General features: G+C 35.5%; 1 protein-coding gene across 4 annotated transcripts; it reads left to right on the top strand.

Moving 5' to 3' along the window:
• The first annotated feature begins 9022 nt into the window (after positions 1-9022).
• LOC132166768 (uncharacterized) lies at positions 9023-13867 on the top strand. Of its 4 annotated transcripts, XM_059577653.1 has the most exons (9): positions 9039-9466; positions 9638-10011; positions 10217-11396; positions 11484-11574; positions 11751-11908; positions 12017-12068; positions 12164-12243; positions 12333-12426; positions 13005-13867. In XM_059577653.1, the coding sequence occupies exons 3-9, from the start codon at positions 10395-10397 to the stop codon at positions 13559-13561; spliced, it is 2034 nt and encodes a 677-aa protein (XP_059433636.1). In that variant the 5' UTR covers positions 9039-9466; positions 9638-10011; positions 10217-10394; the 3' UTR covers positions 13562-13867. The 4 variants fall into 4 exon arrangements, with proteins under 4 accessions (XP_059433635.1, XP_059433636.1, XP_059433633.1 ...); XM_059577652.1 differs by having other exon boundaries at positions 9023-9076; positions 9638-11396; XM_059577650.1 differs by having other exon boundaries at positions 9039-9169; positions 9638-11396.
• The last annotated feature ends 10208 nt before the right edge of the window (positions 13868-24075 follow it).

Genomic DNA, 24075 nt, shown 5'->3' with positions numbered 1-24075 from the left:
ACCCACAAAATCTTGATTCAATTTGGGTTGGCCTCTAGAATTGTGCCATGCAAACTAAGACCAAAAAATCAACCTTCCACAATAACCTACAAATCCAAATCCTAATCTTAATAGAAAATCTTAAAAGAAATCAAATAAGAATGCAATGTGTTATTAATTGCTAAGATCAAGAGCTTCTCAATTTAACTTATGATCCAGGTTTTGTTTTGTTGTATTTAATTGTGTATATGATGCTACGTCATTTAAATTTTGTAATTGACGTGAAAACATATTCATTATGTGACAATACATACACCATTAAATTTGTAAAAAAATATAATTTCGACCTTATAATAGATGAAGAGAATCTTGCTCCGGAATTACAAAGGAAATCTATGTCCTTGAAGGACAAGCGTTTTAAATCTCAGTGGTGTAATTTTGACATCTTTAGAGGATGTGGTAATATGGGAGCCCAAGCCCAAGCCCAAGACCGAACAAATAAGAATGGGCTTTCTTTGCTTGGAGTGGTGGCATGGGTTGCCCAAGTACAATAATTCAAGAGCTTTCGGCAATTAACAGCGCAGTAGCCGACTTTGGTGGAAGTCTCTTCAGAATCAAATCTTACATTCCTACAATAATGAGGTTTAAAAGAGGGAGACAATTGTGTAACTAGGCTGAGGCAAATTGGATTCTCTCCATTTCAAATGAACTGGATAATATCACGTTAGTTATAGCAGAGAGGTAGTTTTGTTCCCTCAAAAAGTGAAAAGACAAAAATAGTCCTCCACTATAACTAACTAAATATTATTTAAGATCCGGCAGAGGCAAGCCCCCAAGCATCTACATTATATGCCCCATCAATACAAGGCATGCATGAGTTATTAATATGCAAATCCTTCGATATCCGTGGTTTTAATAGACTTCGTTTGTGTGACACGTCATAACCAATAAAATTGTGACACATGTCATATTTAAGTTAGTGTCATACTAATAGAATCTATTAAGTCAGTGGACGAAATTTGATTATAGAAAATAAATTATTTTTTTGGCATACCTTAGTGACTTCTAAGTTTGTTTTGATACTAGTTATATGAAATTAATAGCAAATCAGATAAATCACATTGACTAATTTTGCATTTTTTTTTTCTAAGATATATCGAATTTCTCACATTCCAAAACAAGGATTTCTCTTCTTGTCATTTTTTCTGAAGAATTAACAAGAAAAAACTCATGTAAAGTTGTCATTACTCTTGCATGTCCTAGGATTTTTATTTTTTTAAAAAAAATTTTATTGGGTGAGCTTGGTAAATTGAAAAAATATATAAAATAAAAAAATAAAAAAAGGTTTTTTTTTTTTTTTTTTTTGTCTAGGACATGGGAGTCTCTAGAAACACGTACAAAGCACTATTGAAATGGATCACAACCTTATGATTGAAGGAAATCCAAATTGAAAAGACAATGAAGGGTTGGAGATATATGAACCAATCATAGGTTGTGTTAAATATGAACTATGCCGTGCCACGTCATCTGCATTAAATTTAAATACTAAGGTCAAATAGAAGTGACGCAAAATCCCTCGTGTTTTCAATATTGTTCAAGCTTTTGCGAAACGACACGTCCCCTTTGTCGTATTACTTGACATTTCAGCTGCAAGTGCTCTCTACCTTTTCCACGCGTCGGTATCTCCCAGAAACGTTTCTTTTTTCTTCTTCCTTTAATCCATGATCTCACAAATTAAAGCTCAAGCACAATCTAGCTAGCTAAAAGCATTCTCACGTAAGCCTGATGGCCCTGATCCAACCATGTTCAATTATTTAGTGTTGTAGAGGTATTTTGAGGCTTTATAATTAAGGAGAGAGAAAGAGCGAGGTTTATTGTTTTGTTTTGTTTTTTTTCCCTTAATATTTGTGATGAAGAAACAATATTGTTGCAACTTACCAGTAGAGGCAGTGGTTCGATAGTCTTAGAGGCATTTCCATTGGGCTTAGATAATGCAAGGGCATGGATTCGACTCCCGAATATGGGAATCTTCATGCTTATTTTGTATTATTCCTCTTAAGTCCCATCGATGCACTAGTGGGACGAGCGGTTAAGCTATGGCTCAGCTAGTCTTGAAGGTGTGCCTACGATTTCCGCTATCTAGATCCCTTCTGAGCAATTCCCCGCGAATTTGTGCTACTATGGTTACTCTCATGTAGAATAGCAACAATAGGTCTCCGCCTCCAACCTTTTTTGATTAGAAAAAAAATTGTTGTTGCAACTTGTGGATGTAAGTAATCTTCTGGAACCACAAGTTAAATTCTTATGTCTTATAATTTGTTGATATTTTTCTTAGAAAAAAAATGCAGAATTGGTTCATACAGTTGAACTTTTTGATGATAAATCGATGTGGGTTCAAAATGAACTTATAAAACTCATGTGATATGCCTTCATTTTGTAACAAAATGATCACTCCATACAAATTTCAGTCATTTTTACTATCCTGACCAAGCAACTAAAGCCGGTATCTAGGTGAGAATAGTGAAAGAAAGAGAAGGAAAAGAAGTGGGGCAGAGGAATTGCTAACATAGTCTTTATGAAATTATAAATTTACTCCCAAAATAACAAATTATAAAACTAAAAAAAAAAAAAAAAAAAGGGGTTGAAAGTGTTTCGGCCATTCTCATAAGCGAATAGAGGGTGGTCAAATCATCCTCAAGAGGGGTGGCCAAAAAAACAATGAGGTGTTGAACCACTCTTCAAAAACCTTTAAAAGTAATCAAGTACCTTCATGCATGAACTCTTTGAGTGGCTAAATCACCTACAAAACCCTAAGAGATGGTTGACCACTTCAAAAACAGCTTACTACGTACCTCCAACAATCGGTTCGAAAGGATGACCAAACCACCCTACGATCTTAGAGTGATTCAACCAGTGCGGCGCAAAAACACATTTCCAAGGGAAGAACAAACCACTTGATGATATGGATAAGGAACATCATGTTGCTTGGTTGGGCAAAAGTAGTGACTTGGGTATATAGTTTTGCATTTTCCATGAGTTTATTTTATTGAATTATTCTTGTATATGGTGAATGAGAATCCATCCAAATAGATGTCAGAAATTGGGTAGGTATCGTGGCTACTAGCTTTAATGCCATCAAGGCGGACTCATAATTAGACTGCCACAAAAAAAATCATCACCGGGTCCTACTTCGTGAGTGCACAGATTTATCTTCATGTGATGTCTTAATCCCCAGAAGTTGAAAGCTCCTTTATTATTGTAGGCAGATATTGACTCACCACCTTCTTCATCGACATATGACTTCAGCCCATTTCTAAGCTCAAATGGGTACAATAATTTGTCTCCAAATCTTTTTTGGTTAGAAAATTCCACCCGTTTAATTAAGTGAATATGTATTACGGTGAAACAAATATGTTGTTTTAAAATGACGGTGCATTGGCAGGTGGCGATGGAATAAAAAAAGAGTTTGGAAAAGAGATTGAGTAGGTATACAAAATACGAAAGCACATGGTTCCACAGATCCTGGCTTTGGTAGTTTAAGCAATGGAGGATCCTCGTGTCTCGACTCTCGAGGGCAGTCTCTAATGATGAATTAATTAGGAGTTAATCTCCAAACTGGGGCAGAGAGATCTCCACCAAGAGGCATGGATGCCAGAGGAGCAATATTGGAAAAGAAAAAGAATGGATATCAAAAAATTTTGAAGGTCGTCAATGGGCCACGTGAGATGGATGAGATGAGCAATTGGCCTCTGGGCAAGTTGCTGGGTAGGACATGGGAGAATGTGCTTGCAAGTCAAATTCCATGCAAGTCACTCAGGTGAGTCTCCACGACACCAACAAGAGGGCATGCGAGTGGGGCTGGACTTTTATTTAATAATATATATATATATATATAAAATAAAAAAAGTATAAACCATGCAAGGCTTAAGGGCCCAGCCTTACGTCAACGCTGATAATTTTTTACACAATTTGAATTTAAAATGAAATTTATACGTTAGGGTTGAAAGATTTGACACGTTTAATTAAATGAAAAAAAATTAAAGTTGATTCATGCCTCGACATGATTTGAACTCGACGCTCGAATTAAAGATTGATAATTTGTAACACGACCCACGAACTGATTACATAATTAATAAGCGTTAATAGGTTTAACTCGTTAAATCAAACAGGTGAAGTTTAGGTTGACTTATAAAACATCATGCTAAATTATCTTTCTTCACTACTTGCATTGTTAATGGACTACGTACTTCCTTTAGAGTCAATGAAGTTTACCAGCACTCCTGAGCTTGGTAATTGGCCACACATCTACTCTAATCTTATCTTTGATAGAGATTAAAAAGTAGTAAATCTAATAATCATTTTCTTCAAACCACACTATATCATGATGGAAAGAGAAGAAAGAAACGTAAACCATTAATTATTTGGCACAAGGGAAGACAACCCGTTAGTGTATTGTCTTGTCTCTAGAAGGAATGGTGGTGAAAAATTCCCTAAGTCGTCTCTTTTATTACAGTAATTCGCTTTATAAACTCAACGGAACAATCTACATGAGTGTGATGTGATGTTATATAGATGAAAATTAAAAGTAATTATAGATAAATTTAATTGTGTACAATGGTTAAATTTATATAGTAGATAGAGAGAAGGGTTTTTTAGTGGAAATCCGGAAGTGTGAGGGCAATTAATTAATATGAAATGGTATTATTAAACAGAGCGTGCACCTTTTGTCTTTTAATGCGAGGAAATCGAGGGAAGATTAGAGCGAGATATGCTGGTGCGTGAGTGATGCCCTTTGCATTCTTATATGGTGCTTAGGTGGCTCATAAAGTTTCCCTATTTCTTATTACATTAATCACATATCTACAATATATATATATATGCATGCTCTCCTGCTCTTCTGTCTCTTTCTCTCTCTTTCTCTTATATATATATATATATATATATGAAGCACAATCATATATAGTTGGGGATTTGAGAGCTCTTTACAGGATTCAGCTATCGTTGTTTGCCGACCAAAACGAGGTTAGAAGGCACATATCCCAGCATTTTCATACATTTGATATATGTTGTTGGATGAGTCTCTACTGTTATCGTTTTCATATGCTTTCAACGTCGTCTATGCTTATCTTGAATTCATTTCATGAAAACTACATTTATATATGCATGGGATTGAATCAAATGTGCATTTCTTAACTCTTTCTGTGCATCTCTCTCTCTCTCTCTCTCTCTCTCTCTCACAGAAAAAACGAAAGGAAGAAAAAATCTTGAAATTTGGATGAATCATTTGGGTCACATTTTGAGTTTTCTTTTTCTTCTTTGCATGTCATTAATGTCAAATGAAATATTTTTAATGTTAAATGAAGCATTAATATTGTGGAAATATTATATGTTATTTGCTTAATTATCTCTTAATATATATATGAGAAATATGCATGTTTGTTTTACACACATTCCAATATATATCGTAGAATCTAAATTAAGAGTTAATGAATATGACAACTAAATCTAAACGCGCTATATATTGACCATTCAAATGATCAGAATGATCGAGTATTGGTAATGCAATATAACCAATAATTAATCAAAGATTTTTCTCCAATCCAGAAGAAATAAAATCTACGTACCCAACTTGCCACAAAGGATATATATGTAATGTTTATTGAGATAACACTGCTATTAATAATCTCTTGATCATTATCTTGATACTGCCTTTTAGAATATAAGAGCAATTCTCCTCGAAATGGGGAATGTTAGGCTTACAAACAAATTTTACAAAAAAAATTTTACAAACTGATATAACATAACATGATTGGATATAAGATAAATTCAAATTTTGAAAAACCTAATCATGTTGTTTCACATCAATTTGTAAAAAATTTTCTGTAAAATTTGTTTGTAAGCCTATCACTCCTCATTGAAAATTTCCATCTCCCCAAGTTTTCCGGCATTAAGTGCTATATGTTTAGTTTTTTCAACCATTCAAATTTAGGGAAAAAAAAAATTTAGATCATTTAAAAAACTAATATTTTTTTTTACAGTTTGACCCAAAAGCTGTATAATTATTATTATTTTTTTAAAAAAAGTTATTGAAGCTGCTGGCTTACAAAGGTAGAGTTTGACCTAAAAGCCATGGAGAACAAAAGTAATATTTCATTGGAAATGTGAATGGCCTAGCTTTAGCAGCAATAAAGTAAAATGTGCTAAGCTAGGTAGAGGTAGAGCCCCTCTCCTATCTAAGTAGAATTTTGATGGTGGAGGGGGCCATTTGAACTCTAAATTTGAAAATTCTCTTGATAATGGACAAATTTTAATCATCTACTTGCCCTTTTTCCTTTATTCTATATTCTGTCTGCACTTTGTTTCTGAACGGAACCTAGCTATTATTTTTTGGTACATGGGTAGTGCTCGTGCGGTACGTGTATAATATATATATATATAATCTAATTTCTTGGTAACCCAAAACAACTGGCTTTGCCAGATCGAGAGAGCTTCGCATGCATTTGACAGTCCATCATCGTTGGAGTCGTCTAATCCATACAAATATATATTTTTTTAGTGCCTTCTTCTGGATCTCACAAGTTAATTACCTCTAACTTAATATTGATTTTAATATTATTACAAGTGTGATAATATTAATTAACTATGTCACAATCTTTTTGCATCATTTTTTATTTTTATTTTTTTTATTATCCTTTCTTATGAATTTGCTATGTATATATTCTCAGTCGTGCTCTTCCTTTTCTATCTTTTCCCCGAAGAAAACATGAAGATTGTTATTATATGTTTGTAATAAGTATATAGAAAATCATATGAAGTTCTCCAATAACAAGCTTCTAACCCTAATGGAGTTATAGGTCGGCCAATATATTGTTTATCCTAAGGTGTATAAAGCCGAATAATTTATTGATCGCTCAATAACATTTGGGTTTGTCATTTTAAGTTGTACGTCCTACCCATTTTAGCAAATCAAAATTCACAATCAATAGAAGTCTAATTAAGAAAATATTATAACATGTTAATGTGTTTTAGGGAGTGTTTTATGTTTTTGTTTTGAAAAAGTACTTCGATATGACATAAACGTAAAAATAGATTTGAGTGTTTTATGTTTAAGATTGTTTGTTAATGTTTTTATTTTCAAAACAAAAAAAAAAAAAAAAGTGAGAAGAAGGAAACTTTAAGCAACAAAGCATTATTGTTATGCTTTAGTATATACTACCATTTATTGCCAAAATATGTCACAAACATAGCCTAAATTGTTGTCGGTGAAAGAGAGGTTTACCATGACGATTAGCATCAATAATTCATCCTATACTTTTCTAACAGACAAGCACATATGGTATTGAGGGCCACCAGATTAGAGTCCAGCCATATATAAACATTAACAAAATTCTATCACTCACATCAAAAGCCATGCATGAATTTTGTTTCTTTCTTACACACAATAATTCTAATTCCATTAATCCTTAAATTTAAAAGCATGTATTGTTTTTCTCTCTCCAATTATTTCTTTATTTTCTTTTATATATGTATATATATGTTAGACGATCGATCTAGATCCACTACAATGAAAAAATGAACGGTTCAAAAAAGCGAATTAGAGTGTTTTTTTTTTTTTTTGTGTAATAATTTGGCCGCTCCAAATGATTGGCTGATTTGGGTGATCGAACCATTCCCTTACGCTATTTATGGCAAACGGTGGTTGAACTACTTTACCAAAAACCACTCAAGTCATTAAACCTTTCTTTTTGCATTATTGACATAAATTTGGACTTAAAAGGATTTTTTTATTTCATTTGAATTGGAAAATATTCAGTTAGTTATATTGAATGGGTATTTTTGTCGCTTAAAAAAATGAAAAGACAAAAATATTCTTATATTATAACTAACTAGATATTATTTGGTTCATTTAAACCGAAGAGGATGTGTTGGCAAAACTTATGACCCATGCATTAACCCTTCGTATTGCATGGGATTTGCATCCTACTTTAGATGGTGGAACGAAATCAACGGTTGAGATTTGAGAAGCCACAACCCTGACTGACCGGCTGCTCGTGGTGTGTGACACTAGGATTTTTGGAAGCTTCGAAAGATGCTAAGAAATGTTTATCCGCCAACCCATTGTTGATATTGATGGCGGTGGAAAATGGGTCAATGATCCATCTCATCACCCCCTCTTCCTTTTTTTGCTTTTTCTTCAGAGCATTATCACATCGATTGCTCTTCTCTCTTGCCGTACGATCGAATGCCCTCGTATCCTGCAACTTTCTTCGACCGCAAACAGACATTAGCGTTGAACTTTTCCTGCCTCTCTCTTGCAGCCTTGCGGATGGGTCCAACAATACCAAATCTCTGAGCTCAGGCTCTGTAATGGCGAAGATATAGCGTGCTCTGTTTGCCAGAGAGGGTTTCTCTGTTTTTCCGCTGGGATGATTTGGGCCACGTGAGTTTCTTCCTATGGCTCTTGATCTTGAATCATACGCTCGCATTTATTTCTCTCTCAAATATTTGCAAAAAAAAGACAAACCCGTTTTCAAAGGGGTTTCCTTTTTGTACAAGTTTTTCCTTTTCTGTGAAACATTTACAGAGAAGAGCAAAATGGGATTGGAGTGAGAGAATCCCAGAACCCAAAAGTGCGATAACGAAAATCCTTCTCATTGCTGTCTTTGGATTGCTCGCCAACAAGAGCCCAGAAGACCCGGAAATCTGTTCACCAAAAAAAAAAAACAGAAAAAAAGAAACAAGCCCAGAAGCGAGAAAACCAGACACGGGGACTAGCTGAGTAGCCAAGCTCAATGGCAGAAAGACATACAAATTATACAAAATAAAACACAAAACCCAACAAATGTTGATATCAGAATCGATTCCCTACTTCACAGAGAGAGAAAATACGCTCACCTAGAGAAAACGATTACTCGCACCACTAAAACCTATAAGCTGGCCACAAGTGTCCACTCTACCGCACGAACTCTCTCTCTCTCTGTGTCACTTTTTTCTTTAAAAAAAGAAAAAGAAAAATGGTAAATAATAGTAGGTTCTTTCCTAGTCTAGAGATAGTAGTATCATAGGGCTTTGTTTTGCTCACAGGCCGGCTGGTCTGGTTCGTTTTCTCCTTTATGTTGTTGCTGCAATTTGTCATTAATGCCTTCTTAGAAATCCTCAAAAGCTTCATAAGATCTTAGCAGAGCCAACTGTACTGTGTTACTTCTTTATTATTACTTCTATATTTTACTTCAGTTCCTCATACTCCTTCTAGTACTACTCTTGACATCTAAAAAGTTTTCTTTTTTCAAGTCGAAGTATCAGCTTTTGTTAGAAATTGCTGAACTGGGGTTCTCAAATTTTAATTTTCTTTCTATATTCTCAACTGGGTTTGTGAATTTGATTTTGGGTTTCTGAAAATTTACCTTTATTTTAAAATTTCCTCAAGTGGGTCTCAAAATTTTGATTTATCTTTTCATTTCCATCATTTGGTCTTCTTAACTTAAAGGTATATATTGGAAATTCCCTCGACTGGGTCTCTAAGATTCATAGAATCATATTGATTATTGAAGTTGTTTCTTTGGTTTTCTATGAACATTTATATTTAACTCTTTTTCTTTCTTTTTTTTTTTTTTAAAAAAAAAACTGATATTAATGAACGTTTTTTTATGTTGTATAGATTGGTGGGCTTAGGACCAAAAGGAGAGCTGTAGCGTTGTCGCAGCCTTGCAGAAGTACAACACTAGCTTCTTGTATCCCGGGCCGCGCCGCTCGTGGTTGTCGCTCGTGGCGCTTTGATTGACATTTGTCAGACTTTGTTTAATCTATTGCACACCCTTCTCTTTCTCCTATTCCACCTTTCCTTCCTCCGCCAATCTCTCTTATATACCTCTTTGCCGACCTCCCAATACAGAGCACTTGAAGAGTTTTTTGGGTTTGTTTTGTATGCGCTCAAAGGTGTGAAATTGACCTCTGAGGTGTTGCATTTACCTCAATTGTAGGGAGGGTCGGTGATAGTGTTGAATTTCACTGTTGCTTTGCATTGAAGCCGAGGTACAGTCTTCGAACCTTGGAGCTTTGTTCTTTGTTTCTGTATTTGATTATTCCATCACTTCCGCGTTTTGGGGTATTACTATTGTTTTTTTTAATCATATCTTAGGATTAGAACATGTGAAAAACGGTTGTCATTGGTGGTCTCTTGGGTTTGGTAGTTGGTTCCCCGTACTTACCCACTCTTTTTGATTTACAATATGAATAGTGGAATTACAAGATGTGGGGTGGCCATTGTTTTTACATAGTTAGCGAGTGAAACTCGGTCCGTGAATAAGGGCTTTGTTGGATATTTAAAGGGTTCTAACCAGTGCTTTGAGACTGCCCTGAGGGAGAGTGTAAGAGGAGTGGCTTTTGATGTGGAATATTGATATTAAGTACAAGACATGCTGAGCTCTGATGAGGGAGAAATTGATGTATTCTTTGACTCGGTGGATCACTTGTCGTCTGAAGAGTTAGTTGTAGATAAAGAAGAGTTAAATTATGTAAATTTAGAGTATGGTATTTGGATGAATGAGCCACTAAGTGTTAAGGAAAGGCGAGATAGTTTTTTACGTGGAATGGGTTTAGCTGAAGCTGCTTCTTCTAAGATTTGTGCTGAGGAGAATGGCTCATCAGAGATGGTGGGATTGGAGAGAGTTACAGAATGCAGTGGAGCGGTCTCAAGCTCTAGCATTTCGTCTACCAATTACGCAGAGGAAAATTTGGTTTGTTGTGGAAGAGATAGAGGCAATCTAGCAAATGCCATGTTTGATGAATTGGAAGGAAAACAAGAGGTCAAACAGAAGGTAGCTCTCAATGGGGAGCATACTTTGCTTTCAAGCTCTTCTCAAGAATGTGTAGAGAGTGATGCTCATGCACATGCTCGTGCACAAGAATATAAGAACTTAGATGTGGGTAAAAGGAAATTGAAAAGTTGGTTAAAACGGTTTGTGAACAAGACAAAGAGAAGAGGAGATACATTTGCAGCTGAGGTATCAAAACCAAATTCGGAAATGCCTGCGATAAATAGAATGAAGGTGAGGCAGAACAAGAAGGGGTACGCGGAGCTTACTGCTCTTTACAGTGGGCAAGAGATTCGTGCACACAAGGGCTTAATTTGGACAATGAAGTTTAGTCCAGATGGCCAGTATCTAGCAAGTGGTGGTGAAGATGGGGTTGTACGTATTTGGCGTGTTACATCAGCAGATCCCTCTACTAATTATCCAGCAGTTGAAGACAATTTTTGTACAAAAATGAAAGGAGGCAAGTCCACTTTTGGGGGAAAGAGGACAAAACATGCCTCAATTGTCATTCCTGCAAAGGTTCTTCACATTGAAGAATCGCCACTGCAAGAATTTCATGGCCATTCGAGTGGTGTGTTGGACTTGTCTTGGTCCAATTCGAATGTAAGTCTCTTGACAATTCTTTTACTTGATCATCTTGGTATTTAAGCCTATAATGTGTTTGAAGCTAATCTAAATGTTTTGCTGCAGTGTCTTCTTTCATCATCCAAGGATAAAACTGTTTGTTTGTGGCAAGTGGGTTGCGAACAATGTTTAAATGTTTTCCGACACAATGATTACGGTACGTATAAGAAAATTAAACTTTTTATCTCTCTGTTCTGTAATCAATACAATAATAAGATCGAACATATTCTTTCTCCAGAATTTAGAGTATGATCATATATCTTATTTCTTTGTTTTCCTTTGCTTTATTGTGTCAATCAATGGTAATATAGTGTTTTTTTTCAATGGAACCAGTGACTTGCATTCAGTTCAATCCAGTTGATGAAAATTACTTCATCAGTGGCTCCATAGATGGAAAAGTTCGAATTTGGGGAGTGTCTGAGAAGCGAGTTGTTGACTGGGCTGATGTGCGAGATGTAATAACTGCTATATGTTACCAGCCAGATGGGAATGTATGATCTGAATATCTTGATCTCAGTATAATGTATACAACCTGCTGCATAGATTACAATTTTGGAAGTTCGTGACAATAATTGTATTTTACGTTGTTATGCAAGCAGGGGTTCATTGTTGGTTCTACTACAGGCACTTGCCGTTTCTATGACACATCAGGTACATCTTTATGCTTGGTAGCTCATGCTGAATCTTAATTGTTCTTTTGTTTTTTTCTTCCTTCGCATGCCTAAATTGTTCTTATGGTTTTACAGGGAAACATCTTAAACTCAATGCAAAGATACATATTCAGGCTAGAAAGAAAACTTCTGCCAATAAAATAACTGGCATTCAGGTCTGCTCTGCTCTTGCTATCATTTTTTTTTTCTAATATACTCACTATGACATTTTTTGTTAACCAAGGGTGTTGTTCTCTCCTTGCAGTTTTCCCAGGAAATATCTCAAAGAGTTATGATAACATCAGAAGACTCCAAACTTCGTATATTTGATGGGATTGATATCGTCCATAAATTTAGAGGTAGGGGAGTTTATAACATTGAGTTGAGACTGTTAGTGTGAATTTCTGTTTTTAAAAACTCGGCCTTTCCCTTTTATTCTTGACGTTACTCACGATATTAACTCGTTTTTTGAGAAATGAATCATTGAGGACCTCCAAGTTTATATGCACTATTGATCCTATGACTTTCTAAAGCATATTCAGAGTTAGGTAGCCTCCCTTGTTTGTGACCACTTTGATGTATGTAGCAGGTTTTCTGCACACATCCTCATGCATATTCCCTATTCTATGAAATTCATCTTACACATACATTGCATTTGAATACGTTTCTTAAGCAGATTTCCCATTTTAAGTAATACAACAATGCCTTCCCATTAGCCTTTAGGGCTATATTCTATGCTTGGATATTCCAAGCATATGCCTGTATGCACAGTTCTCTATTTCTTGGTTTACTTTTTCTTTCGACCATATGCGTTTAACCTGTAATATGAATCTAAACTTGTGATTCACAAGTACGAGATTTACCAATTCTTAGAAGCTAATCTGTTATTTGGTCAACTGTGAAGTCATCCTAAAGTCGTTGCTACTGATTTCCACAGGTTTTCCAAAGTCAGGAAGCCAGATGTCAGGTTCATTTACTTCAAGTGGGAAACATATAATCTCAATCGGAGAGGACTCACGTGTTTATGTCTGGAACTATAATGGTTCGTGCATCCCATTGTCAAGACACACAAAATCTGTGCATTCCTGTGAGCATTTCTTCTCTGAAGGTGCAACTGTTGCAATACCTTGGTCAGGCATGGAAACAGGACCAACGGGCTCATGGAGAGCTAGTCCTGAGTATTGCTCACAAGCATGGGACCATGGAGAGGCCGATTCTTGGATCACGGATTCGGAACGTTTTTCTCTCAGTAATTGGTTCTCTATGGATGGCTCATGCAGGGGCTCTGCAACTTGGCCGGAGGAGAAACTTCCTCTGTGGGATGTACCAGTTTCACAAAATGTACCTCATTATCAGTACCATCAGCAACAGAACTGCAATAATGCCCACAAACAAACAGCAATATCAGACACATGGGGGCTCGTGATTGTGACAGCTGGATGGGATGGAACAATCAGAACATTCCACAACTATGGATTGCCCATCAGGCTTTAGGTCTTGCATGATTACCCTTGAAGAATTTTGAGTTCTTAATAGTCAGCCTATATTTCCCTAACCTTATCCACATGCTCAAAATTTCCTAGAATTACAAATCTTCTAACATGTTTCATAAGCTTGTAGATTTGCACTCTTTGGCCAATGTCAGATAGATTATTAGGTCTGGGAGGGCAGGCCATACAGTTTTTCATTTTTCAACCTTCTTCTCCCCTTTGTGAATGATACCTGATGTATAGAACAACACAGTAAAGAAATGCAATTGAATCTTTTGGCTACTCTAAGCTTGTGTCAAGTTCTTCGCTGAGAGAGCTGGTGTCTGATCCAAGTGTCTATTGCAAGGGGAAGTGGCCATATCACACGATAGAGAGGATTAGGTGCTAAGATGAATTTCAGGTTGGCCTAATTTGGTGGCTTGTAGCTAAATTAAAACCTATAGGTTCTGGATTCGGATTAGGTGCTGCCAAAAACCTACAATACATATGCCGTAGTTTTTCAACGGTTTAGATTTAATTTCATTTACTCTCTTTCTTAAGAAAAACTTGAAATTAAATATAAACCATTGAAAAATTTATGCCCGAGTGTTTTTTAGCCAAATCCAAAGGTTGTGGACATAATTGGTGGCAACATTGCCCTGCATAGTGGAAGTATCTCGGCATTTTTAAGTACAAATCCAAACGCTTCTACCAACTATTCAGATGAGTTGGAGTTAAAATCGTTTTATGAAGAAAGTAAGAATTGGGAATGCAGGTTTTTAAGATGTTAAGAACACAAGTTTTTCTTGAATTCATGACTGGTAGCTTCTGGTGCAAGGCATGTTGAAAAGATCAAGCAAATAGGCAAAAACAGACGGGGAATAGAGATTTTGCTGGTTGTTTCAGTTTCAACGCAATAAAGGTAATACCAAGATGCCTAAGGTTTCTGCAGGGTAATTTTTCTCATGAGTAGTAAGGAAACCATGGAGCTTGGCCAAGGCAAGAAATTTCATAATTGCCACGTGAAGGCAATACTTGATATTATCTGGAAGAATGATGAAGGTCACTTATATATATATATATATATATATATATATATATGAGCATTCACATTCAGCTCAACAAATTTTTTCTTTCATTTTAGTTAAAAAAAATTCATTTTGTTATGAATGCATTTATGCATTTGGTGAATAACTATTTAGTTCTATTTTTTGAAATTCTACACATTCATGTCATCTTTTAGAATTTGTATAACATCCATGTAATACATTGATGTACCATCTATTTTCATATTCCCCCTTTCATATTCCTTAACCTCCCATTATGATTCCATGCCTATAAAAGGGAGTATTGAGCAGTATGTAAATCACACAATAATAGAGAAGAATCATACATAGTTCCTGAAGAATTAGTTTCACATATTACAATCTATTTATCTTGTCTTGTTATTTTCTTTGATTTTATAACACATTATCAGCACGAAGCTCTAGCCAATTGTTGTATTCTTTTGATCTTCAACATCAAAAGCTATCCGTGAGGTATTCTCAATTCATTGTAAGTTTCTTTAACATTTAATAATCTTATTATCTATTTTGCTAATTAACATTCTAATATATGCTTTAGAAATTTTTAGTGTTTTAAAAATCATATTATAACATTTGCATATTATGATTAATGTGAGATTTATATGAACTAGAATGTTATCATACTAATGCTATGAATATGATGTCTTATAATTTTATATGTCTGAAGCATATAAAAACTGATTACCTTCCAGTAAAAGATCTCTTGACCTTGTGGAATAATTTAAGGGAGAGATACGAGCACCAGAAGACAGTTATCCTCCCAAAAGCTCGTTATGATTGGATACACCTGAGGTTGCAAGATTTCAAGAGTGTCAGTGACTATAACTTTGAACTTTTTAAAATCAGCTCACAATTAAAATTGTGTAGAGAAAAAGTCACTGATATGGATATGTTAAAAAAACATATACCACATTTCATGTCTCGAATGTGCTCCTACATCAGCAATATCATCAGCAATATCATGAGCGTAATTTCACAAGATATTTTGAACTGATATCTTGTCTTCTAGTGGCTGAGCAAAACAACGAGCTATTAATGAAAAATCATCAATCTTGTTCAACGGGTTCTACACCATTTCCTAAAGCAAATGAAACCTCATTTCATGGTAATAAAGGAAACCATGGTCGTGGACGTAGATGTGGAAGAAAAAAAAATTATAGAGGTCAAAGGGAACGTATTCATAATTCTTACAAAAGAAATGCTTCATACCACCAGAAGTGAAACCACACTGAGGCGAAACAAAATGAAAACAAAGGTTTATAGAATAAACTTACAAAAAACTATGAAGATAAATGTTACATGTGTAGTAAGAAAAGACATTGGTCACGTACCTGTCGTATCTCTAAACATCTGGTAGGCCTATATCAAGCCTCCATAAAAGAAAATGAGATTGAAATGAATTTTGCTAATCACAGTAATTCTGAAGATTCTCCAATTTTTCTTGATACTCTAAATGGAGAGGGTAACATTTATCTTGATGTTTTTGATTTTTTTGTAGACTCTAACACAAAAACTGATCTTTTGATTAATGATGAATATGTCTACAACAATTAAAATGTTTTTATTGTGTCTTAATCACAGTATGTTTACATTATCAAATTTAACTGTATTTTGTTATTTTCTTTTTGATTAATGAAATTTAATATATATTTTGTTTATATATGGAGGTATGAGTCATATTGATGGAATAATTAATTCCAAGATGATTGGTGGACATTTGTGTCTAGCAGACAGTTGTACAACACACACAATTCTTAGAGATAAGAAATATTTTTAATACTTGATATTAAACAAAGCTAGTGTCAATACAATATCAGGTTCATCAAACCTAATCGAAGGCTCTGGAAGAGCGAATATCATATTGCCTAAAGGAACAAAATTTTGTATTGGCGATGCTTTGTATTCTTCTAAATCTAGAAAAAATTTAATTAGTTTTAAGGATATTCGTCTAAATAGTTATCATGTTGAAACCACTAATGAAGGCAGTGATAAATATCTTTATATTACTTCAATAATTTCGGGTCAGAAGCTCATATTGGAAAAATTGTCTGCTTTCTCTTCCGGGTTGTATTATACAACAATAAGAACAATTCAGAAGTGCTCTAATCTGAAGATGTTTATGCTTTGACATGATCGTCTTGAACATACAGGAATAATTATGATGCGTCGAATAATTGAGAACTTTCATGGGCATCCTTTAAAGAACTAGAAGATTCTTTTACTAGGTGATTATCCTTGTGCTGCATGTTCTCAAGGTAAACTTGTTATCAAACCATCCCCTTCTAAGGTAATTGTTAAATCACCATCAATTTTACAAAGAATTCAAGGGGATATATGTAGGCTGATTCACCCTCCATATGGGCCATTTAGATATTTTATGGTTTTAATAGATCCATCATCTAAGTGGTCACATGTTTGCTTGCTTTCTACTCATAATATTGCATTTGCTAGACTTCTTGCTCAAATAATTAGATTACGAGCACAATTTTCTGATTATCCAATTCAATCTGTTCGGATAGATAATGCAGGTAAATTTACATCTCAATCATTTTACGACTATTGCATGTCAATTGAAATTAATGTTGAACATCTTGTTGCTCATACTCATACTCAAAATAGTTTAGCTGAATTGTTTATTAAACGACTTCAGTTAATTGCTTGACCTTTGCTTATAAAAACAAAATTATCTATTTATACTTGGGGACATGCAATATTACATGCTACATCTTTAGTTCGGATCAGACCAACAACTTACCAAAAATATTTCCCTTTGCAACTTGCATTTGGTCAACCACCAAATATTTTTCATTTTCGTTTTTTTTGTTGTGTTGTATATACTCCAATTGCGCCACATCAACGCACTAAGATGAGACATCAACATAGACTTGGAATTTATGTTGGTTTTGATTCTCCTTCTATTATTAGATACCTTGAGCCTTTAACTGGTGATATTTTTAAAGCATGTTTTGAAGATTATCATTTTGATGAAAACATATTCCCATCACTAAGGAGAGAAAAGTCGTTGCCAGAAGCACAACAAGAAATCACTTGGAATAATTCGACGTTATCTCATTTTGATCCTCGTACAAATCAATGTGAACTAAAAGTTTAGAGGATCATTCATTTGCAGAATATTGCAAATCAATTGCCGGATGCATTTACTGACAACCAGAAAATAGTTAAGTCTCACATTCCAGCTTCTAATACTCTAGCGAAGATAGAAGTCCATGTAGGACAATCAATTAATACAGCAGCAAATGAGTCTAAGGCAAGCCTGAAGCGTGAAAGACTTATTGGTGCAAATGATAAGATTCTCCGAAAGAGAAAAGCACAAGGAAATGAAATCAGCGCTCTTGAAGAGTCCCTACCCACAAAACAGGCAACAAAAATTGATCCATCCAAACTTTTTGTACAAAATTCTCCTGGAAAGGAATTCCTCGAAGAGGAACCTCTTGAAGAGGAATCTCCTGAAGAGTTACCCCTTGAAGAGGAACAGGTACCTAAAAATAATGAGATCTCAATAAATTATGTTAAGTACTGGAGAAATATTGGATAGAAACAAAATTGTTGTCGACAACATATTTTCATTTAAAGTTGCATTTGACATTACCAGAAGTAATGATGATATTGAACCACAAACTGTCGAAAAATGTCAATGTAGAAATGATTGGCCAATGTGGAAGGAAGCAATTCAGGCAGAATTGAACTCACTAGCAAAACGTGAAGTATTTAGACCTATAGTCCAAACACCTGAAGGTATATTGCTTGTTGGATACAAGTGGGTATTTGTATGAAAACAAAATGAGAAAAATGAAATTGTGAGATACAAAGCAAGATTTGTTGCACAAGGTTTTCCGTAAAAACTTGGTATTGATTATGAAGAAACATATTCCCCTGTAGTGGATGCAATTACATTTAGATTTTTGATTAACTTGGTAGTTACAGAAAGTTTGGATATGCGTTTAATGGATGTGGCTATAACATATTTATATGGATCACTTGATAATGATATATACATGAAAATCTCTTAAGGATACAAAATGTCTGAAACATATAATTCGAAATCTCGAAGTATTTATTCTATCAAGTTACAAAGATCTTTATACGGGTTAAAGAAATCCAGACGTATGTGGTACAATCGTCATAGTGAATATCTATTGAAAGAAGGATTTGAGAATAATTCAATTTGTCTATGCGTTTTCATTAAGAAATCAGAATCTGGATTTGCTATTATTGCAGTTTATGTAGATGATTTAAATCTTGTTGGGACTCCAAAAGAGCTTATAAAAACTGTCACGTATTTGAAAAATGAGTTTGAGATGAGAGATTGAAAGACAAAATTTTGCCTTGGCTTACAGATTGTACATTTTCCAAATGGAATTCTTGTTCATCAGTCAACATACACAGAAAAAGTCTTAAAGCACTTTTACATGAGAAAGCTCATCCTTTTAGCACTCCAATGGTTGTTCGATCACTTGATGTGAAAAAAGACCATTTTCACCCTCGAGAAGATGACAAAGAAATTCTTGGTCCTAAAGTATCATATCTTAGTGCAATTGGTGCTCTGATGTATCTTGTAAATTGCACACGACCTGATATAGCATTTTCAGTTAATTTACTAGCAAGATACAGCTCTACACCAACTCAAAGGGATTGGAATGGGGTCAAACATGTTCTACGTTATCTTCGTGAAACAACTGACATTGGATTATTTTATTCAAGAGGTTCAAATTCACAATTAGTTGAATATGCAAATGCGGGTTTTCTTTCTGATCCGCATAAAGGTAGATCTCAAACAGGATATCTATTTACATGTGGAAGTATTGCTATTTCATGGAGATCTGTCAAGCAAACACTTGTTGCTACTTCTTCAAATCACTCGGAGATTATTGTAATTCATGAATCAAGTCGGGAATGCATATGGATAAGATCAGTAATTCAACACATTTGAGAAAAGTGTGGTTTATCCACAATCAAAGATAGCCTGACAATATTATATGAAGATAATGCTACTTGTATCACAAATTAGAGGAGAATATATTAAAGCAGATAGAACCAAACACATTTCACCAAAGTTCTTTTATACACATGAGCTCCAGAAGAGTGGTGATATTGATGTCAAGCAGATACGATCAAGTGACAATTTGTCAGATTTATCTACCGAAGCATTACCAATTGCAACATTTAAGAAGTTGGTGAATAGCATTGGAATGCGCTGACTTAAGGATCTTTCATCATAAACAATTGAAGCTCTTCATGCTAATGAGGGAGAGTAAAATGATTATGCTAATTATACTCTTTTTCCTTTGCTAAGGTTTTTCCTACTGGGTTTTCCTTTGCAAGGTTTTAATGAGACAGTCCTAAAGCATATGAAGGCACACAAGAATATTGTACTTTTTTTCCTTTGCCACAGGTTTTTTTTTTCTACTGGGTTTTCTTTGGCAAGGTTTTAACGAGACATATTCTTAGTGTATGGTCATTCAAGGGGGAGTGTTATGAATGCATTCATGCATTTGGTGGATGACCATTTAGTTCAATCTCTTTGAATTCTACACATTCATGTCATCTTTTAGAATTCCTATAACATCCATGTAATACAGTGATGGACCCTCTTGTTTCATATTTCCCCTTTCATATTCCTTAACCTCCCATTATGATTCTATGCCTATAAAATGGACTATTGAGTAGTATGTAAATCACACAATAATAAGAGAAGAATCATACATAATTCTTGAAGAACTAGTTTCACATATTGTAATCTCATTATCTTGTCTTGTCATTTTCTTTGATTTTACAACACAACACATATATATATTAACTACCTACTTTTCCAAAGCATATACATCATACTCTCTATTTTAGCTATATACTTTCATTACTTCATTTAAATATTCTTTTTATATTTCTTTATTCTTTCTCCAACAATCATATGTTTAAAAATTTGTTTTTTTCTAAGTGGTTATATTTTCAAAATTATGTTTGTGACAATCCTAAGTCCCTTTATGGTATTTTTAGTTGACTCATAGGTTTTAAAAATGGTTGGCCTAAGTTAACAATGAGAATGGACCACCAAATAAATAAAAAATAAAATATATATATTATCAAAAATAAATAATAATAATAATAATAATAGGTAGTAATACTAATAACAAAAAAAAAGAAAAGAAAGAAACCTAAAGCCTAAGTGTCGCATGTCTTTTTCTCCTCTTGCCAAGCTTATTTTTACAAATAAGACAAACCTTAGAGGGACAACCGCATCTCATACTACGTCTCTCTCTCTCAGTAATTCACTCACACCAAGTCTAGGTGCTCTCCCCTCCTCAACGTGAGTGTCAACCATGAGACTAGTTAGCAGTCAGAGAACATTTTTACTGCAATCAAGAGGTAAGTGAATTTATTATCCCTTCCAGAAAAATTATCATGTCATGCTATTTATGCAATTTTGTTTCAAACTGCAAATGATTGTTTTGTTTATATTATGGAATTATGCTGCATGCATGACAAGTTTGAGAAAAAGAAACATTGCGAAAATAGTGATGTTTATAAAGAGAATTTTGAAAAAATGATAATAAACCCTCCTACATATTGCCTTAAGATGTACCTAGAGAAGTACAAGAAATGAGAAAAAAGTGTTATAAAATAAGAGCACATGTAGGGAGGAGTGTATTTTTTTGGCCCGAAGAGAAACAAGAAAGAAGCTCGGTACTGATGCTAAGGATGGAGGCGCAACTGCTGAAAGAGGCTTTGCCAGAAGGTGGTTCTATAATAGTTTTTTTTGCCATGCTGAGTGCACCCAGAGTTAATCGTCTTGCCAGGGGACGGGGTGCAGCCACAGTATCTCATCCTAGGTCGCAAGGACCGCGCAACCCTAGTATATGGGGGTAACAGTATACATGGGCCCTAGTAGGAGATAAAGACTATCATAAATTTTATTGATGATAATATATTTTATTTACTTTCTGTTTTCTTTAAAAACATACTGGAAACATACGTAGTTATGAGTTCCAATTTTCAAAACGGGACAAGGAGTAAAACTGCTAATGGTTTTGGATTTCACTTATTGGGCCCCCTTTGGGCTCATCAATCTTATTTATTGTTTCAGGTGGTGATCAGGTTACACTAAGAGGCTGGAATGGGGGCAGGCGTACTTAGGATTTCTTATGATTTCATATTAGTCAAGTTAATAAGTGCATTGGCACAGTTTCTTTCAGAGATTGACAAATTTATTTTAATAAGGATCACTATCTCGTTGTGAGACATATTTTTGTTAAACAAGAATATTTTAGTTTAGTTATTATTTTTGGACATGATATTCTAGACTTTCATGTATTCATTGCTATACTAGTTGATAAACCGTATGGATCTTTGCGAGTAAAAAAAAATTATTAACAAACCTAACCCTAACGAGCTGGGGATGTTACAATTTTGGTATGAGAGCAAAGGTTATAAGGTTCTGTAGACTTTAAAAATTAGAACTATTGATAGAAGTAGCGGGTAATGGGAAGCCACATTCCGACCAAGTAGAGTCTGTCTTTGTAGTCACTTATAGAGAGTACATGAATACATTCTAACTACTTATTATTTTCTTCTCTTTTACCTCGGTCGTAGAACACTGGCACCTCCGACTCGCAGCCGTACTAACAACATCGAGGAGGGTCATACCGAAGGCAACGAGGCTAGGAACGGAGGAAACACCACTGCCAACCAGCAACCAAAAGCTTTGACTACGTTGGCGGCGCAACTTGTGAGCTTACTAGCAATGGGTACCAATGCCAAGGGAGCAACAACCAACGAAGGACAACGAGATTGTACTTTCGAAAAGTTTAATCGGCAACGCCCTCTTGTTTTTTAGGGACAACCCGACGGAATAGCTGCTGAAAATTGGGTCTTACAAATAGAGAAGCTAATGGATGTGATGAACTGTACCGAAGAACAGAGGGTCAAGTATTCTACCTACTACCTCACTGAGGGAGCTGAACGATGGTGGATTGCTCAGAAGGAACACCTGCAGCAATGACTAGGTGTTGGAGTAACCATTCCTTAGAATGACTTCAAGGAGGCATTCTTGGAGCGATTGTTTCCTCAAACAACCTGACAGGCCAAGGCCCAGGAATTTACAAATTTGATTCAAGGATCAATGACGGTGGAGCAATATGTTGCCAAGTTCATTGAACTTTCTCGGTTCACGCCTTACTTGGTGTCCACAGAAGATCTCAAAGCAAGAAAGTTTGAACGAGGGTTACAGCCGCGCATCATGAACCAGATTGTGGGATTTGAGATTGGCAAACTGACAGACTTGATTAACAAGACGGCAGTAATTGAGCGGGCACAGAAAATCAACTCAGAATACTTCAATCAAAACAAGAGAACTTAACCGTAAGGAAACCGCTCAGGGGGACAATCATTCCATGCCAATAAGATGAGACTTAACCAACCAGCAGAGAGGAGTTACACACCTCAGCAATTCCATAACCAAAGAGGGGGCGAGCAATGCCCATCTTGCCAAAAGTGCGGTAGGATGCATACTGGGAATTGCCTCTACGGGCAATCAGGCTGCTTTAAGTGCTGGAAACCTGGACATATCGCGAGGGACTGTAGGACTCCTGCCAATAGCGAAGCCAATCAGAATCGCCTAGAGGGACAGAGAACCATGGCACCTGCTCGGGTGTATGCTTTGACGCCTAGTGATGCAGCAGCGTCAAACAATGTAATAACAGGTACTCTTCCTATTTCATCTGGTAGAGTTTTTGTTCTTTTTGATTTAGGGGCAACACACTCGTTGGTATCGTATTTCTTTGCTAAAGCCTGCTGTCTGGAGTCTAAAGCCTTAGATGTAAATTTAGCAGTTGCTACACCGGTAGAGAGTACAATTTTATGCACCTCAGTAGTTAAGGGTTATCCTATTCTAGTTGAAGGCCATGTCATGCCAGCAAATCTCGTTATCTTTGAGATGAGTGAGTTTGATATTATTTTAGGCATGGATTGGCTATCCATGTATCATGCTTGCGTGGACTGTTTCCATAAGGAGATCGTGTTTAGACCACCGGGAGCAGCAGAGTTCAAGATTCGGGAGAATCAAAATACCGGCACATTCAAATTGATATATGCACTACAGGCGACCAAATTATTGAGAAGTGGGTGTTCAGGATACTTGGCTTGTATGACAGAAGAAAAATCGGGTTGCAAGATTGAGGAAATACCTATAGTACGAGAATTTGTGGATTTTTTCCAGAAGAGCTGCCAGGGATACCACCGGATAGGGAGACCAAATTCACCATTGACTTATTACCAGACACCGCACCCATATCCAAGGCTCCGTACAGAATGGCGCCGCTGGAGCTCAAGGAACTCAAAAGGATCACTTATAAGAACTTTTGGACAAGGGTTTTATCCACCCTAGTGTTTCTCCATGGGGAGCACCGGTCCTATTCGTGAAGAAAAAGGATGGGTCGAT

Source organism: Corylus avellana, chromosome ca11, assembly GCF_901000735.1.
Source record: "Corylus avellana chromosome ca11, CavTom2PMs-1.0".
Taxonomy (NCBI): Eukaryota; Viridiplantae; Streptophyta; class Magnoliopsida; order Fagales; family Betulaceae; genus Corylus; species Corylus avellana.
This window is presented reverse-complemented; position numbering and strand designations above follow the sequence as displayed.